A 19,459-nucleotide genomic window follows, 5' to 3' on the forward strand; every position below is an offset into this window, starting at 1 on the left:
GGAAGACTGATGTATGGTTCGGGGTTTCAAGGTACGTTGAAGCCGCAAGAATAATAAGCGATTTGCGCTTCTGTATTGTATGAGCAATGTCAGGCCTCGACTATCCAATCGAAAGCAATGGCATCTACCTCATGAAGCACTGTATGCCGTCTTCGCCGCCGCTGTCGGCTCCATCTGCCATGGTCTTGCGGAGAGGGTCTAAAAGGATTCCTTCTTGGGCAAGCACAACGAATGCTTTTGTCACGAACTAGGCACTTTGGCAGAGATTTAAACAAATCTAGATAGTCACTTTCCGGTCCCGTATTCGCCATGTTAAAGCAAGGGTTTTAAAAAAAAAAGTGAAAGAGAAAGAACGAGGGAGAAAAACAGACGCAGAACAGAAATGAACGAACCTTTGTGTTTCGTTTGTGACGTCCGCTCTCAGTTTTTAGGTCCTTCTCAATGGTTAGAAAGGGACTGTCAACGCAAGGCAGTTCGTACCAATGGATACTTTTGCGGACAGGATTTACTGTCAGTGCAAACCCTGTGAATGAGGACGGTTTGCGGTTCAATGAACGGAACAGGCCAAGCGAAACAATGCTGGCAACGTCACGTGTGTGGTATACGCACCGACTCTGTTTATGGCTCTCATAGAGATGAGCGGGTAACCCTTCTTCGAAGGCTATATAAGATCTTTCTTCACGGGAGGTGTAGGGCACTCATACATTACTGGCCATATCTGCTGCGAATTAAAATGGTAACATGGTGTGTAGGCCCAATGTGCTGAAATTGATTCTTTATTTCCAAGCATTTTGAAGGACTACGCTTGCGGTAACTCAACGTTGATTCGGAATTTTACGAAAGGAAAATATGGATCTACCACTAATAAATATTCATTTTTATATGTGATGTCAATTTCCAAAGTTATGACTTAATTTTTGCTACACCTTCTCCAGAATGTTTCACTCTTTTCGCAAATGTGCTTCAGTAACATTTGCAAGTAATTTTTTTTTTTTTTTTTTTTTTTTTTATAAGAAACCCACCGATTGAATTGTAAAAAATCTTTTTTCCCAAAAATCAAAATCATTGTTAAGAGAAAGTAGCGTACTTGCAAATCCATACACGTGACGAAAAAATACAACCTCAGTCCTAACTTGTTCATCAATAATAATGTGTGTCACTGAGAATAATTGTGCCTTTATTCATAGAAATATATGGACCCTATTCACTTTGCTCATCAACAGGTCTTTCGCATTAATCCACACGCAGCGATAACCTGAGCAGTTTTCGGAGTTTGTAGTTTAAGGAGATTCTAATTGAAACTATACTAAGCAAGCCACGGTTGAATACCACTTATGTGTTACAACTTATGCGTCGTTTCCATTACCATATTGTTATTTTGTTGTGTAGCTGCGAGTGAGGGTGAATTTGTTTTTCTTAAGATTGATGAGACGATATCTGTACCAAATGCGCAGCTTAAAAAGGCAGCTGTCGAAGGTACAGTTGCATCGTTGCAGCTGTTTCACACTATCTTCGGTCAGATTGGCTTTTCCTACCTGTTTTCTTACAACTACTTCAAGTGTGAGTGAACCTTATATTGATACCGGATTGTTAAAGTCTTTTGTAGACTGAGGTCATGCTAAAATGTATCGGGTTTTTTTAACGTAAATTGTAAGTGTGAATTTTTCTACCTAATCTTACTGTTTTCTTAGTTCTTCGCTGCTGTTACTGTACATCTATCGACCAGCGTGCTTAATCTAGATCTATGTCCTTTAAGAGCTGATTGGGTTATCCGCTGTAGCACAGACTAGGTAAAACCTTGTCCTTAATATAAGGAATGCAAAACTTTCTACACTAGAGTTATAACAAAATTATGATTTGATATTGATTTTATTCTGACACAACAATAATTTATTTCAGAGAAATCAATTGTTCGCAATCAGTGGTCGTGTACTCCATGAATGGCACAAACAGATAAATGACAGTCATTCTACGTTTAAAGGCTATGAACATGGCCATTTAAATCTGGTTTTTATCTTCTACTTTTTGCCGTCCCACCTTCATGCTATTCTTAATATCATTTCTGCTTTCCTGTATTTAACCGTGTAACAGTGGATCGCGTATTCTTCATACTTTCCTAAAAACAGATAACTAGTAACCGGTTTTCCTAGAAGACATCATCGGCCTACCAATATCCGCAGATAGCGTCACACGACCCAACCCTAATTTGAAGTGAGAACATTAGACTTTCCCAGATTTACCTCAGGTGTCTTTACACAGATTCGAATGACGCGTAAAAATTGGGTCAAGGTCCGCGCTGTCGATCTAGGACACGATAGAGGGGCGCAAGACACAATCTGTGCAATTAAATAGAAAAGACAGAAGTTGTCGTTAATCGGCGATGATCGTACTGTGCCTATTTACTTCTGTAGTCTTACATATCCATCGTAACTACAACACCACTTACCTGTAACTACTGTTACTTCTGCTATTGTCCTCATTTTTCCTTAAACGATTCCCAGCCTGGCTCGACTCCACGTTTTGTTCTGTTCATTTTTTAATATTTTCCCGTGATCGTTTATACAGTTCTTACGAGTAACGCTTACAAACATCCTGGGAACTTCTATATAGATCATAACACCAACTTAAATAATTACGTTGATGCAACGCATACACCATATGCTCGGAAACTTTTGTTTAGATATCCAATCAAAACGCTGGTAACTAAAAAAGACACGTTCATACATAAAAACGTTTGTAAACGACAACAAGAATAGGCCACATAAGGGTTTACTGTTTCGAGCAAATCACCTTTGACTGTTTAACCGATACGGATCAACCCGTAATAGAGAGTAGATTTTGAGATCAAAATCTAGTAGCAAACTAAGCTTATTCGAAAATAAGCCACGTTGGTCACAGTAGTGGAGTCTTTCGGGCTGTCAAATTGCGAATACACCCTGGTCTTCCATGGGACATGCTTTGGAGTATTTTCACAATTCGCAGTTCGGTATAATCTGACTGAATTAGGAAGATGACTGCATAATGAGGTAGCATCGAAGTAACCGGCTAGTTGTCTTAAAAAAGAACTAGGAGGCTAGCTCTCGATGACCTCAAGAATAGTTTGGGACAGATGTGCTTCAGTAGCGGTCAACTAATTGGGTCGGAAGCTCGAATTGAGTCGACGTTACCTTGAATCTATTATTCGTTCAGCTTTTTTGTCATACCATTTTTAAGAATGCGTCTGATACACCGTCACAAATCATATGCTACGTAAGAAAGGCGCGGGTGTTCCAGTTTTTCAATATACTGCTCACCGACTTACAGGACCTCCTGCAGCCTTTTGTGGGAAGATACTACTGTTTTATCAGCTCTAAGGGTTTAATAGGTGGCCCATTAGGCCCAGCGTGGTTCTTCCTGTATTCTAAACTCTCTAACTTACAACTAAATATATTATATTAGGTGACAGATTGCTGATGTTGGCTTATAAATTAAAAAAGATTCTTGCATTACGGGTAAAAATTGACTTTTCTTTAATTGTACAAAATGGATTTCAGAAGATACTAGAAAACATTAAGGCCAGGTTCTGGAACAAGTCCAGAAGCAGCTGTTAGTTAAGTAAAAGAGTAACTTCTAGGTTTACTAGTCTTTCCTGTAAAAGTTAGGTCTAATGTTCAAATCAAGCGAAAAGATTTTCTTTTGCGAGGGCACACAGCGGCCTCGCATAGAAAAAAATACGGCTTTACAGTTCCTTGTGCAAAACTTGTGGACTGCTAAATCACTGTAGCTATCTGCGTAATAAAGCCAGTTTAATTTCGGGGTGTAGTAAGTGGTTGAATACGCTCCTTTGAACAAAAAGGTAAGGACATTTTTAGATAACAACACATTCCGGAAGACTGTGCGCCTCCCTTTGGGGGCCGGTATCGCCAAACAAACGCATATGCTCTTGTAAAGCTAGGGCATTACGTTGCCTGTCTTATGAAAAGAGCGCGGCTTATCGTTCACGATACATACGAGTCGTTAAAACTATTGTTCAGTCGCTAGAATTAGCCTAATTTAGAACTTTCGGAAGCCACAGGACTCGAACCTCTCTCTTGGGCCCTATGACTCCTCATCCAGACACAGCCTTTTCCGAACCAGCAACACGTACGTTTCTAATTACGTGTCTTTGAAGGCGCAATATTATATGCCCGCAATTATACTTGAAAGCAGTAGATTCCCATGATCCAAAATAAGGATTCCACCTCTACAGAGTAACCTAACCGCAAAAGATTTCTGCTAAAATACAAATACGACATGTACTCTGGCAACAACTCTACTTGTTGAAAAGCACATAAATAAGTGAGCTCACGAGAACTAAAAGAATGCCCAATTTAACAAAAAAAAGTCTGAAGCCTAAGGATCAAATCCTCCCAGGTTATCTTGATCTGACTGATATGCAAACAATATGAATATTGGCAAACCGTCTTTTATAAAGATTTTTTATTTAAAGTTACTGGTGAAGTGCGTTTCCTTGCAATGCGATCGGGCCAGTTTAACCAAACACGGAGTAAAAGTTATCGGGATATTAAGCTAACGTGATAATTTCCTATAACTGATTTATGCTATATGTCACTATACATACAAAGGACTAGTCCAAGTAAATTCTTGTGGGCCAATTTATGTGTATATTGTCTGTTTCTCGGGCCAGCCACTGCAGCATATGCTAAAGCAATGCTTGCCATACATTTACAAGCAATTTTTCGATAAGAAATCTATATCTGTATGACCTTAGCAAATGTAGAGAAAAATTTTAGATATTCTTTCATCTGAGATACAGTATCAAAAAGTTAAAATGGGCATTCTATGGCGAAGCCATGTCCTTCAAGAAATTACAATTTTATGTTTTACTTGAGCAGAGTGACAGATTTTTCAACATTGCCTAAAAGCCTGTTGTACCATCAGATGCATTCAAAGTTCTTCCACACATATTATAAGATCTTCGGTCAATAGTGAATCACTCCATTGGGAGTGGAGTTGTTCAAAAAGATGGCTGGTGGGCGCTTAAATATAGACGACGATAGCACGCCGTTTGCACAAATCAGTGTCATAACAGATGGCCGAAAGTGGTCGCTTACCTAGCGTATGCGCGCAGTTAACCTTTGTTGCTTTGGCAAGCAATAGCGACGCCAACAATAGCCGTCCCTATGAGACATCGTCGTAGTGGCTTCTGCTTTGTTATCTATTGGGGCTTCGTTCCGTCCTTTCTTTCATAATGACCATTAACCATTATCGTTAATCCAAACAGCTCAGCAACGACTGAAAAGAACGCTTTCGTTGCGTATAACAATAGAACAAAATTCGAAACAGAGTGAACCAAAATGGTATGCTACGCGGTCTATTATGGCAAAGGGAAAGATCAGTAAGAAATGGTGGCGTTTCTGTACACGACATACGTCCAATGAAACGAAGTATGCTATTTTTACGAGTGTAATTAATGAAGCATTTTTAGACCAGTTGCACGAACCGAACATGTAAGCCTTTACAGACGAATATGCACGCTTCAAATATTCCTCTGTGTATAGCAATAAATCAAGTTTAATGTAGAGTATTTTCTATCTCGAAGAGACATTTCACAAAACCTTCCTCAAAGGTACATCGTACCTGATGCTATAGGCGGAAGTGTAGCTGAGCGAAGAGGTAAACTCATGTTACCTAGCTTGCTCTTTCCTCCGACCGCTGATAGGGGAAAACGTCTGATGCTGAACGTAAAACGATATAGACAACAACATAGAAACTACATGACTTGAAGGAATGACAGGAAACACTGCAATTCAATGCTTGAGTATAGAAGCTTACTAAGCACAAGTTATCCCACAGCACATTCTTATCTACACACGAGATTACCGCCAAAACGTGTCTACTATACTACAGTATAATATTACACACCTATTTTAATGATGGGCTTCTGGGTGGGTGTCTTGGCGTGCGATCGGTGCGTGGCGCTGGAGGCTACGAGCAGCAGGTAGATCCACATCAGGCTGAGTCGGCGCGTAAGCGAGGGTGCCCTAGAGGTTACGATGGGCGGCAACGGTGACGGCGCCGGCGGTGACGATTGAGGTTGCGTCTGCGTCGTCGATAACGCTAGCGTCTTCGTCGAGGTCGCTCTCGATGAGGGCGAACATTTTACTGTTGGTAAACAGGACGGCTTGAAATTTGAAGTTTCCTTCGTTGCTGTTGTTGCTGCTGTCGCCGCTATCGAAAGTCCAGTGCTGCTGCTGTTGTTACGGTCGCTGTAGCGCCCGCCCGCAGCGGTCGAGGCCGTCCGCGACCATTCTGCGGACGGACTTGAGCAGCCAAAGGCAGCAAGCTGAGCCGACCTAGTCCGCTGCACAGGTATCACGGCAATCGTTGGTGTTTTACTATGCCGTCGTTGTTGTTGGCGTTTAGTGGTACTCGTCGTGGTGGCCGTTGTAGATGTACTACTGGTTGTGGTGGTGATAGTAGCGATCAACGCCGTCGGCGAGCCCATGAGCACGTTGCAACGGCTGCTGCTATGGCTGCTGCTGCTTAATCTGCGGCAGCTTCGGCGGCAGCGGTGGGCGTTGGCAGCCCCCAGCTCTAGCCCAGCAGGGGGCCCAGCAAGCCACCCGCAACGTGGCACGCAATTCCGTCGAAGTGCTGCAGCGTGACGGTGAGGTACCGGTGCTTGTACTGACAGTAGAAGTGCCGATAACAGAGGTGACCCAAACGTTCGTCGTCGTCACTGCCGTAATAGTAGCAATGATGATGTTCGTTTAACGCTTTCTAACTTTCCAGATTTCGCTGCTGTTAATTGTTCTGCCTCGGTACGCTTTTCTTTGTTGTTGTCTTCGACTAATAGTACTTCGCCTTCTTAGACCTTCGGTAGTAGTGACCTTTTGTTTGGTGGCGCCGTCACAGCTTTGCCTAACAATCACAGCGTTAATAATAGCAAGAAAATAGTATTGATCTCGTTCCAGATGGCAAAGCTGCTAGTCCGTTTCTTGACGTCACTGGCACTATTTGCAGCTGTTTGATGATTTTCGTCGTCGGTAATCTCAACAACAAAGCGTACGGTAACGATGTTCGCGACGCGTCTATTAGCAGCAGCAAGAGCGGAAGCAACAGATAACTGAACTTGGATAGTTGTGAACGGGGAGACAAGCACAATAATAATAGCAACAACAGGAGCAACGTTAACCGCCGTTACCGCCCGCGCCCTTGGCTATCGGCGCTGCGCCCTCCTGCAACAAAAGAAACAATTAGAATAGTAGAAAGAGAGAGGAAGTAAAAGAGTAGTTCATTACAAATAACTGTCATAAGTAATGCTCTGCGACTAGACTATGCATTATATGTCGTATGGTCATCGTATAGTAGCTAACTAAGCAAGAATCTATGATATACTTTTACGTTCACTGTGATACTAGTTAGAAAAATACTCAGGGGCAAAAGAAAAAAAAATGCGGCCCTCATTATGCTTTTCTTGCGAGGTTTAAAAAAGCAAGATACATTTTTTTTTGTCTTTTAAATAGGCACTAGCAGTAATGCGCATCGTAAACTAGCACTATGACAGCAGAACGGATTTTACTGCTGTGAAGTGATTCTGTCAAGATCGCAAATTTTAGGGGCTCAATAATTTCTAAATATTATATGAGCTGCGAATTAGGTTGATAGAGCTATATATCACTATTATTATCTAAAGCAACTACGCTAGTTTTGTCCTTATCTTTGCCGACTAATCCTGTCCTTGTCGGGTCTTTTGCACAAGGTAGGCAATAGCAGAAATCGGCACCTCCGCGGAACATGCTAATTGCAGCGCAGGGATCAGAGCTTTACGGTGCTAATCATCATAACGGTTAGTTACTTCACACTCACGGAATCGACTTCTATCGAAAAAAATAAGAAGTGAAGAAAAAAAAATGTCCCGTCATTCGGACCGTTGTTTACACAGTAGAATGAGCTAAATGTGTAATGTTGCAATTTCAGGCTAAATCAACCAGCATACCCCAATGAAGGTAATGTAATGTTATTTTTTTTCTGTAGTCATAGCTAAATAAGATAAACTGCGGATTGTCCGTTTTCTTTAACTTCACAATAGATTTTTTGGTTATACTCCGTAAAAAATTTTCGACATGATCTTTATAAATCCCTAAAAAAGCATAGCATATAATAATAATCCGCGGCCTCTGTGGGACTCCTGAGGAGCCTGGTGCAGTATTAGAAAGGGCATTGGCGTTCTCCGTTCGGTGCCCACAAATCCGGTTCCAAAGGCAATCGTATTGAAAGAAAATAGATTATGGATATATCTGGGAATAGACAACTGGATCAAACGTACGCGAAAAAGTGGACACAACGGATAAGGTTTCTGTGATTATCTGTAAAAGACCCGCCCTTTAATATCTCTATGACTTGACTAGCAAGAGATTTCCCTTTCGCGAATCTATACTGATTTACATCGGGAAAGACCTTCGAAGACAGATGGCTCTAAATGGTGTCGATAAGTATCCTTTGCATAACCAACCAGAGAGGAAAGCGAGCGGTAGGCTTCACAGCATGACTGTGACCCTCTTTTTCATTAGGATCGCAATTGGTTGCCTGAATACAAATGAAATTTCAGACTTTCCGAAGGAACGAAAGAAGATCTCAGCCAGAAGTTGGGCTGGCACATCCGTGACTTCTTTAAAACTTATGAGAAGCAGCGGGTGCGGAGTAATACGTAATTTTCGGCCACTTTGTTTGAAATTATATCTGCATAAAATACAATCTAGCTGAAGCCGAACTGACGCATAGGTGCGGATAGGGGTGACACAAATCGACTTAAATTATAATATCACATTCTTGCTTATCCTTCACAGCAAGTATATAAGTTACATTTAGGAAAACTACGTAATTTTGCAAGGTAAACTTTTTATTCGCATATCTGAAAGGCAGTTGGCCTTAACGACGCTCGGGTTAAGCACTAATTTACGCCTGGCAGAAACTGAGATTTGGTGGAGTTGTTTCAGATGTGTCGTTTAACAATATTTCAAACTAGTAGTTATGAAATGGTAAATCTAATTAGTAGATGAACATGGTTAGTAAGAGTCACCAGCCGATCCTTAACAAATTAAAAGAATAGATCATAATCTGTATAGGTTGGCGCGGCTTTAATACATTGAAAATCCGCTGCGTTGTAGTTCAGACAAGGCTCGCTGTCCGCAGCCGCGAGATATAAAGCAGTCTTTATGTCCAGTGGCATTCTTTGTTTACTCGCAAGACCCGCGGCCGTCCCAGTTATTCGAATGTCAGGCCAATAGACAATGATGCTTAAGCAAGACTAAGTATAGGTTCAACAGGTATAATTTTTGTAGACTAGGTCTAACTGTACAGGAGAGACCCACATTGCTCCGAGATTTGACAAATGACATTCACCCTGTACCGCGCAGTATTTCAAACTCTCTACAAAAAGCAACTGCAGGATGGTCGGACATGGCTGTTGAGATAGTGGCTGATACGCTGCAAGCAGCCTCTTCCTACATTACACCTGCTATATCATTATTCCTTGGACAAATATGGTTTTTTTTACAAGATGCAGGGTGTGAGAAAGGTTTTCATTGCAGTAATTAGAAAAATTCTGTTAATACCGTTAACTGAAATGAAGACTGCAATTGCTCGTAATAATATTGGAGTGAACGTTTTGGCCGAAGGTTATGAATTTCGATACCCATACAGCTGCAGTGGACTTTCTCTTATACCTGCCACGCAATAACACAACCAATCAAAGAACGCGGTTGCATCTCTTTTTATTTTAATAAAGAACAATAACAATACATTATGTGTGTACTCATCCATTTGGCGTACATTGGCAATTTACTTTCTTTGTCTTGTCCCACAGGGATCTAAATAGCTAGATAAATTACTCTCAAGGTAAAAAAAATAAGAGTCAAAAACATATGAAAGCAAATTCTGTGGCGCGGGAAATACGTATGGAGATTGCGCAGAGAGAAAATTAAGAGACTACGCAAGAAAAACAGTTCAGGCTCTCCTTGAGTCTTGGGCAAACAAGCGGGGTGAATACTTTTTACTAATGTACACGAAGTAAATATCAACATTAGGCTACTGTAACTGGCCAGGAATAATAAGAAAAACAGAGCTTTGGAAAGTGAGCCTTCGTTTTCGTCCTTTTCTTCCACTGGCTTTGCCCAAATATTGCGACTTATAATCGACTTGCAATAATAATAATAGATATATAATAAATCTGCAGAGCTCTCCCACTGCTATGCCATTTGACCTCAACGCACTCTCATTTCCACATTTGTTCAAGGACAGCTGAGTTACATTGGAGAAACAATTTATCCACACGGCCTATGTCGTGGATCGCAGAAACAGTAGCTTTGTTGCAGCCTGATTTCTTTTCAAAACGTCGGGAAACTCCGCCAAGAAGTGTCCGACCGGCCGCGTATGCGTCCAGTGCGACGGAACCTTTGCCAAAGCAAGTGGCTTAAAGGGAATTCGGCACACGCAGGTCAAGGGAGCATAGAGTGAAAGGAATTCCAATATGGTATTAACAGATACTTATGGCGGACTTTCCTGTACTGCACCACTGTCTGCCAGCTAGTTGCCCCGTAGCCATTTTGATAGATAAACGACGTTATTGCGTGAGATAAATCTTTAAAATAAATTATTGAATTGGCCAGCAGTGTCTGAGGGCAAATTCCTCCTTTGCAAATAGCTAGCAGCCGTAAACATCTCTTTTGTCTCGCTATATAGGAGGAAGATGACGCATGTGATGGACTATCTTGGAATGCGGCCGATCACCACTTTTTTTTTCTAGAATTCGGAGTATAGCGTGACTAATTATGGTTTTTAGCTCTCAAACTCCCTACCTCAGACAGTGGTACGCTCATGCGTGATTGGTAGAGGTTGACATTACGGCATAGCATCAATACTAGAAGTAGATTAGCGGATTTACGGAAATGATAAATAAGCAAGGCGTGTGAAAATGGCATTGAATTGGACTTTCTGAATCTTGCTTCAATTTATTGTTGATACATCTATAGCTCGGAAAAGATCCGTTGTTTCGGACATGTTCTTGCCTATCGTAAAGCCTATATTTCATTTTAAGCAGATACATTCAGTGACAGGTACTGGGAACCACTAATGCTTTCCTTTACTTCCGATATTTAAACGTTTACAGGAAGATGCACTTGACGCTACCCATGCGGATCGACCCAAAAATACATCTTCATAAAGATGCATAAATATTAATACCGATTGCCCGCGTTTATTTTACATTGCAGGGCTTGAACAGATAGTTTCACGCTAATGTTTAACATTAGTATTAAAAGGCTATTTTTAAGCCGATTTAGGCGATATCGCAAAACTTAGATAGGAAGCAATTAAGAGGGCTTAATTAGCTAGCTATTACAAAGTGTAATACCTATATAGTTTCCAAAGACGACCTAAAAGTGAGAATATTGTACAATATATATCCAAAAATCTTAATCGACTTCGTAGTCACAAAACACAGTAACACAAAATGTCTATCCATATATGTTTAATATACACATAAATAAATATATCCAACTAATTTAAAATTCTCTGCCCCAGACATCTTACAATTTTAAAATGAAAAGTGCCAATAGGTCTATCATAATATGATAAACTAACAAGCTAACACACCGCCGTTTGTAAAGGGTAACAATGTTACTGCCTAAAAAAACGTTCCGGTGATGAAATAGGTAAGTTGGTGAGAAACTATAATATTTCTCTCTGTTTATCCCTTGCTTATTCGCTACATCTTATCAATGTGAGATAATAGAATCTTCAGGTCGAAACCCGCGTCAGCCTATAATTTGATTTTTGTGAATGTTTGATATAGCGGTACGTTAATTGGCAAAACTGGACGTAATTTTTATCAATGGAGCATTCTGTCATAGACGTGTCCTCCATTGAATGTTCTATTGTTGCTATAATACGGCAGCATTAGTTATAACGGAAATCACACTTTTGATACGAAAAATATATGTGTATATATAGTCTTTCGATTGGTTTTATTCCTATAAATCGTAATAGTGTAAAATCTATTGCTATTCATATTAATTTTTGTGAAGATATTATAGGGGCAGTAAACACGAAAAAAAGTTGTTGCCGGCCTTACTTTAAAAATAGTGACTGCCAAGCATATTCAAATCGGTCCTCATGGGGCTCTCTAGTTGGGCATATTAAATCTTCAGCTAACGAACTCTAGTCCTATCGCGTATTATTGGTAGGTTTTTATGGCCACGAAGGCGATTTACTACAACGTTAAGCACATCCAGGTATTTATTTCGTAAATAACGGGCACCTGATCATACCAATTAGCTATTCCACCTGGAGATATGCAGAACCTAAACGACGACATGAGCTCTGTAAGCACGTGGTGCTTATAGAATCTTGCCTTTGGATAGTATGCGCCAAGCTCCAGCATGAGATTCTTTTTGAAAAGTAAATATCTGCTATAACTAGACCCTATAAATCACCGAACACAAGTAATATTACGGTCCTCGCCGCTGGTAAAAGAAAATATAGGTTATGTCTTCAAATCTAGTGTATTATAACAGTGCCTATAATTTTGTACACAAAAAAAAAAACACTGTAAATCAATTGAATGACAAATTAAATCAACAATTCTATGCGACGTCACACAGTACAGATACTAGAGAAATTTGACAACAAGTGGAATGTTTCATTTAAGGTTAAGCCGACCTTGAACCTCACGCCTGAAGCCACGTCAAAGCTTAGTATCCGGCTTCCGTGAATGCTTTCCATGTTTCCCCCTAAATCATCCTTTGTTTTACCATTCGTTTACGAACACATCGTATTTTAGTAAACAACAACAGCAAAACATAGAAGTGTCGTTTTTTAAGTGTAACTTTGATGCAGTTATGATGTAGCTATCAAGATACTACCGGTGATAATAGAATTTTGCCTAAAAATGTATCTCTCCATTAGCATAAAAATATGTACCAGTTTTGCCTGTTGCACGTCGGAGTTTGTCCTAAGTTAATCGAAAAATGTCCTATTTATAATAGTATGACCCCTGCCTAACCTGGAGTTCCCTTTCCCAAATACACTGTTTAAGATAGCTTGCCTTTGATTTGCTCTGCAAGGAAGAATACTTTACCTTGCAATGAAACGAGAAAAGAGAGAAGCGAAAGCCGAGCACCACAAAAGAAAAAATGCTTTGCGACCTACTGAGTGTGGAAGAAATATGAGCGAACTCATGACATCCATTGATAACGTCTACGCGTCTATATACCTACTTAACTGACACAAAATTCGGTGTAGTTGTATACGTGCGTTTAGCTTTTATGTAGGCTTGTGTTACTGCCACTACTCAAACGAAGGATAGATTCTTCTCTATTTATCGCCATATATATTGGGGTAGTATATACGAAGATCAGCGGCGATCCTGAGCAAAGTAAAGGGAACCAGTGAGTCAAGCTACAGCTATTATACGAACGGAAAGCCGGTCCTGATCCCCTCTTTGGCGAAATGTGTGGCCGGACCTGCTTAGAGCTGTTTATTTTCAATTTCCCTGTAGACTGAAGAGGGAAAGAAAGGCATACGCTCATTTGCTATGGAACACGGATGGGTCATCAGTTGTGGGCATATGCGTCGCAACAGAGCGTGACGGGCGCATCGTACGTTCTAACAGGCGATACTAGCGGCAGCAGCGACCGTCGCCACAGCCACCGTCTGCACCACTAGTTTCGCCATCGGCGCCGGTGCCACCGGCACCGTTCGCTCGTTGACCTGTCAGCTGCTTTCGGTCTCGCTTCTATTCGCCCGATAGAATCTATGGTAATGCCTATTGCTTCCGCTCATTGCAGTACGTGCCTTTCCGCGGACACAACAGCAAAGACATTCACTTTCGTTTGTGTACGGAGATACCATCCTGCGGAGATGTTGGCCGACCCTGTAAGCATGTGACCGACGACCGATTTGTACATTTCCCGTTCGCTTCGTGCTTTACCCTTCCATCTTTCTTCTCTTTCTTTCTGCTCAGCTGGACGGGTTGCTTCCGAGTTGCCCAACAGCTTCTTCCAACGGCCTTCTTAATGTCATGATTTATTAACAGATCCCCCTCCAATCTGACACCTCTCTCCCGGAGGGAGATGGTATTCTCCTCTTTCCACCCACCGCTGCTGAGAGTCTCGGGGTTGAAGTGGAAATGAACGTCCTTCTTGTGTTTTGTGTCTAACGCCCAGACCCAGTAGCTTACAACTCCGCTGCCACACACGTAAACTCATACGTGCCATAGGTATTATATATATAGCACTAAAAAAGCAGATCCTCCTTTACAGCTGGAGGCGGCGAGAAGCCAACAGAAGCGCACACGGAGTTGCAAAGGCACACATAGTTAAGCAACCAAATACTTATGCAGGCTGGCTAGCCTAGCCAGTACAGGCGTCGAATCTTCTCTATAGCAGGCACTCACGCTTGGCGCTGCTCTTCCCTCCAGGTCTCTGAGGGCACTACAGTGGCCGATTGCGCTGTAACCACACAGAATGGGGATTTGAACGATTACTGGTCTCTGGCCCTTATACCAGCCCCGAAGTTTGTTTTAATTCCTCGGAGTATCCTGGCACCGTAGCAGAGCTTGCGACAGCGGAAGATACCTTTGTACTTTAGTTCCGTTCCGATACATTTCCTGACATTTGCGAGCCTTCCATCTAAGTTTTGTCCCTGTAACATCTGTATTCCGAAACCCCGTTTTACGCCTATGAACTATGCCGAAGGAATCGGAAAGCCAGTAACCGTAAACTACGTTTAATTGCTGCAGGTACCGCCACTGCCATATTGGCCCCTACAATCAAATCACGACGGATTATTTGTTGCTACCACACGCGATCTACGGACCTGGTCGCTACCTCTGCCGCCATATTGAATTAGTGAATCAGGCCTCGAGCCGTCAGCACCGCCTCTCGGTAAATACTGTATAGAGTACCACTTCTTTTCCATGGTTGGGCTATATAGCTGGTCAGGCCATTGTTATTGTTGCAGTCGCGGCTATTTGCCATCCGCAAATGGCTAGCTGAATCCGCAAGGAGCTGCTACAGGCCGCAGCGAGACCCAGCATGAATGCAATTTCTTGAGCCCACTATAGTAACAGTCTGGCTTGCTGCGCTCTTGCCCTGCCGACGGTCGAGGCAGTGAACGACGGCGTCTGTACTTGCGCGCGACGGGCCGGCGTTATCTCTGGATCTAGAAATAATGAAGTTGTTCACGAAATATGGCAATGTAAGTAAGAAACGATGCGAGTTACCCAGAAAATGATCATAGGTTGCTGGAAAAACCAAGTAGTTCGTTCATCACGAACTCCAAATTCCCTTGGCCACTGATTAGAGGAAAAAGGCACTAGGGCTGAAATGCGCTGCAAAGTGTTTTAAGGCAAAGACCGTAGGTCTAGAAAAGAGTGAAAAAAGGAGAAAGGAATTTTGGGTATACACAAGGATTCATATCGGACAAATAAGATGATGAGACACTAAATTGACACTATACGATTATTCGTTGCTATTTATAATTAAGGACTATTGCAGTCCGTGTGCCTGTTGACGACTGCAATAGGTGCTGCGCAGATCGATCGCATTGAGACAATTTCGGGGGTAGGTATTCTACGTATCTAAAAGCGAACGGCAATCGTCGCTGTCGTTTTACACTAAAATGAAAAAATACGCTGAACAAAAGAGTGGTACAAGCGTTGTGTTATAAAATGGTGATACGAAGCTGTCTCTTTTGCACCCCCCGCCCTATTATAGTTTGGGCAATTGCGTATATGAGTCAGTTTGTGGGCAAGCAGTTACATACTGTGTGTAGATTACATATATTTCCAGGAAAAATCGTCGTACTGAAAATAAGTTAAGATTTATGCGTACATAATAACTTAAGTGTAACATTTAAGAGCATAAGATAAGAATGAACACGGAATTTACATGAGAAAATAGTAGTACTTAAATATACATAGAAAGTATAGGACATTTTATAACTTGTTGCAAAATAATTGCAGTAACTTTCTGTTTATTGACATCGGTTTTTGATAGGGTGATCCAGAATGCGAAGCTTTTCTTCCAGTGAATCACAGAAGAACCCTAACATTTATTTGAGTCCTGAAAAATTTTTAAACGCTGACACTTTTCTGACCGAGACAGACTTAGGAATATGCTTGAGTGCGTGACAAGCACCACTCCAATCGAGATATTGGAAAAATTGACGTGTCGAGAAAACGACACGTAAAAACAGCGTCGAAACAAGCTCCCGAGTTAGAGTGCAGTACCATATTTTTCGTCTAAAATTACCTGGCATCTTGCCTGAGTTTTAAAAATGTATCATTCTTTACCTCGGTTACAGCATCGTTAATTATAGCATAGATTCGATACCGACGAGAAACAGAGAGATATATTTAATAACAAATATCAGACACTTCCTAAATGTTAGCAGCAGCGGTAGAAATTTCTCCAGTTAGATCTTTGTAAGATTGAACAAAGTTTTTGCTCTCTCTCCTAAAAATTAGAGGTAGTCCATTCCAGTGATCAATCGTCATCATTGTCTGTCATATAGATGTGGCTCTCCTTGATTAAGCATCCTGTTGCAGATTTTATTAGCACTTCCTGCAACTGCTTTTATGCCGTACATAGGCTTTCGTTACAGCCTGATCTTCTAGACCTGATATGTTTGCAGTCCAGGTCCTCTTCCACAACATGGCTATTGTATGCGCTGAAATATATTCGGCAGTAGTCTATTAGAAAATTTTAGCTCCGTAAGTCCGCACCAATCTATAGTACCGTGTGTTGGGTATTTTCCGTGTATTTTTTTTTCGTCTTTCTAAAGCGTTCTATTACGTACAGACACAGGTAGCTAACTAACAACTATTCGCAGACTATCTCCCTTTTACTAGGGTAATGTATCATACGTCCGACAACATCCAAAAAAGCATATTTCATTGTCGTTCTTCATCCGGTATCGAACCTGTACCATGGTTGAACTTTTAGTATTTACTGCTCTTCCAGTTCAAGCAGAATAAAGCTTGTGTCAAGGAACGGGCATATTACTTTACAATAATATATACGCCTTGTTTAATGCAAATTTAGGAATCACAGGCTGTAGTCTTATCTAAATCTAAGTATTTTTCAATCGAAACAATGATTATCACGCAGTTATATATTTCTAAGTTATACTTGTCGAGATGTAACTTTTAGTTAAGTGACAGAATGGATATCTGGCGTTGGAAGAAGTTTCATATCCAGAGATAGATTCCGGGTTTTCGAACATCCTGTATAATGTATAAAATTACTCGATGTGGACAAATAACAGCTATGACGAACTCACCAGAAATGCAATTATTTACGGAGGTCGTAAGTTACGTTTAATTAACGATCACAAACTGTGATATCCTTTGTGATCAAAAAAAAAATTGAAGAAAAACCTCTACTGGCTAACTAATAAAACGTTTTTTTACACTTAGCTTGAGTTGTGCGACATGAACAAGTTTGAGACTGCACCATTTAAATCGTTGGTTACCGTTTCTTATGCTCTTGGCAGGTCTTCACTGTTAGAATCGCTCAGCTTTCATAATGATTAGTTGCATTTATATACACTCAGCTTTCTATTAGATATAGATAGTTCTGACGCATAAAGATACCGATGAAAGTAATATGATGCAATTTATTTACTTGCAGCAGAGTTTCAACAAAAATAGTTGCAACAACCTTCTAAAACCACAGCAGTGGCAGCCATCTTGTCATTCGATCTGGCGCACATATCAATTTCAAAAATTCCCTAAAATGATTAGAGTCTCACGTAAGTTGCTGTTATTTATTGTTCGCCGTTATCATTCTCGTGGCCACGACGTATTCGAGAAAACCTTTTTTATTCCCGCCTTTTGACAGGAGGTTGGTATCCAGCCACTTTGACTCTGTATCCCGGTTAAACTCAGTTCCTTTGTGTGGCCCCTGAAGCAACTCGGCTTATTGAAATCATCAAAATGTAGAACAGCTGTAAGTGAAGAAAGCACATTGTCCTAACTGTAAATTTCCAATGCTCTTAGATTTCGTGCTGCGAATCATCGGTATCGAAGACACGATTTTATATGGATTAGTAGTCAATGCGTTACTAGAAGGATTTTGATGACCAGAAATCTGCGGTCAGACCACCTGGATTTCATTGGAAGGCCTTCTATTTTCCCTTCAGTGAGACTTCTATGGCGATAGCAATCCGGTCCTTCTTATCGACATCATACTCTCACGACGCTCATCCGTTCTCTCTACAGAGACGACCACGTTTCACGTCCGAGCTTTCCGCAGTAGTCGTAAGGTTAATTCTAACCGGCCCCAGAGCACCGCTACGGCGACCTCCTGCGTTGCCGCCGTACTACCCATTGGGTATCTCTTTCGTCTTATTGGTTGAGGGACTTACGCAATAAACAACTTCGCTGACGTCAATTTGGTAGCTATTTCATTATCTTCCTATCGTAAATCTCTCACTATGGATGTACTCAGGCGGTCATTACGGCCCGATAGCCGACGCCTGACCAAAATCGCTGCCGCAGCACATCTTCATTGCTCTTGATGGCCCTGCCTTGGTTAACAGACAGCCTTAAATAAAAACGTATTCTGAACCACCCAGCTATTTAAGCCTGCAGATGACTTCAGCATCACAGTCGAATACAGTCATGCTTCAGCCATCAGAAAGAACCTTAGCACCGGCTCCCCCTTACATCCACACAATATGAACGAGCATTACGGAGAATTACAACTATGGCTACAAGCCATGCGAAGTAGTGCACACTTCACATTGATTTACTAGTTTCAATGAACGCATCGCCAGTGCAGACTTTTGTTCATTTTTTTAAAATTGGCGTCAATGATTCCATCGAATCAAAAAAAAACGTGCTCGTTGAGCAATCTTTGCCCCCTGGCTCACCTCATCAGTCGATGTTACTCAGTCCCTGAGCTACACCTCCTGAGCTACTGGGAAAGAAGTGCCGAAATTGTCTGCGCATTGTACAGCGACTTCATATATTTTATTGATCGTTGAAAGAGGGACTACTTCCTTTTGACGCTCTAAAGGACCTGCACTCGTGACGCTGAACGCTAAAGCAACGTTACTCAGTAATCCTTGATATTAGCATTACCCAATATACCCAGGCTCGAATTTCTAATCCCGTCGGATCTTACCGACGTTAAGAAGACGGCTACCGTTGGCGCAGTTCGTTTTTTTTCTTCCCCCAGTTGTCGCTTCCGGTTTCCAAGTGTCTTCTTTACAGCATAAACGTCCGCAGATGTGGTCCGGCTTTTTAGGGAATTGACCTTGGCGCCTCCTCATCCTGGCTAGTTCTCTTTCTTTTCGTTGCGGTGGCTCCTTGGCGCGCTCTTGAGACGCGGTCTCCCCTTGTACCTCGCTGCTTTTGCTAAAAATACATGCTTTGTGCATTACGCCTCCTCTATACTAGAGTTAGTTGGAA

The 19,459-nt window shown here is 41.5% G+C and overlaps 1 protein-coding gene across 2 annotated transcripts; it reads right to left on the reverse strand.

Moving 5' to 3' along the window:
* Positions 1–364: 364 nt before the first annotated feature.
* Positions 365–6,510, reverse strand: LOC111260512 (uncharacterized). 2 transcript variants are annotated; one of them, XM_022833331.2, is made up of 2 exons: positions 5,905–6,510; positions 365–2,336 (listed from the first exon to the last, which is right to left on the reverse strand). In XM_022833331.2, exons 1-2 carry the CDS (start codon positions 6,485–6,487, stop codon positions 2,305–2,307), a joined length of 615 nt encoding a protein of 204 aa, XP_022689066.2. In that variant the 5' UTR covers positions 6,488–6,510; the 3' UTR covers positions 365–2,304. The 2 variants fall into 2 exon arrangements, with proteins under 2 accessions (XP_022689066.2, XP_086824503.1); XM_086968377.1 differs by lacking the exon at positions 365–2,336 and adding an exon at positions 5,133–5,286.
* Between the last annotated feature and the right edge of the window lie 12,949 nt (positions 6,511–19,459).

This window comes from Varroa jacobsoni, unplaced genomic scaffold (assembly GCF_002532875.2).
Source record: "Varroa jacobsoni isolate VJ856 unplaced genomic scaffold, vjacob_1.0 scaffold_448, whole genome shotgun sequence".
Classification (NCBI taxonomy): Eukaryota; Metazoa; Arthropoda; class Arachnida; order Mesostigmata; family Varroidae; genus Varroa; species Varroa jacobsoni.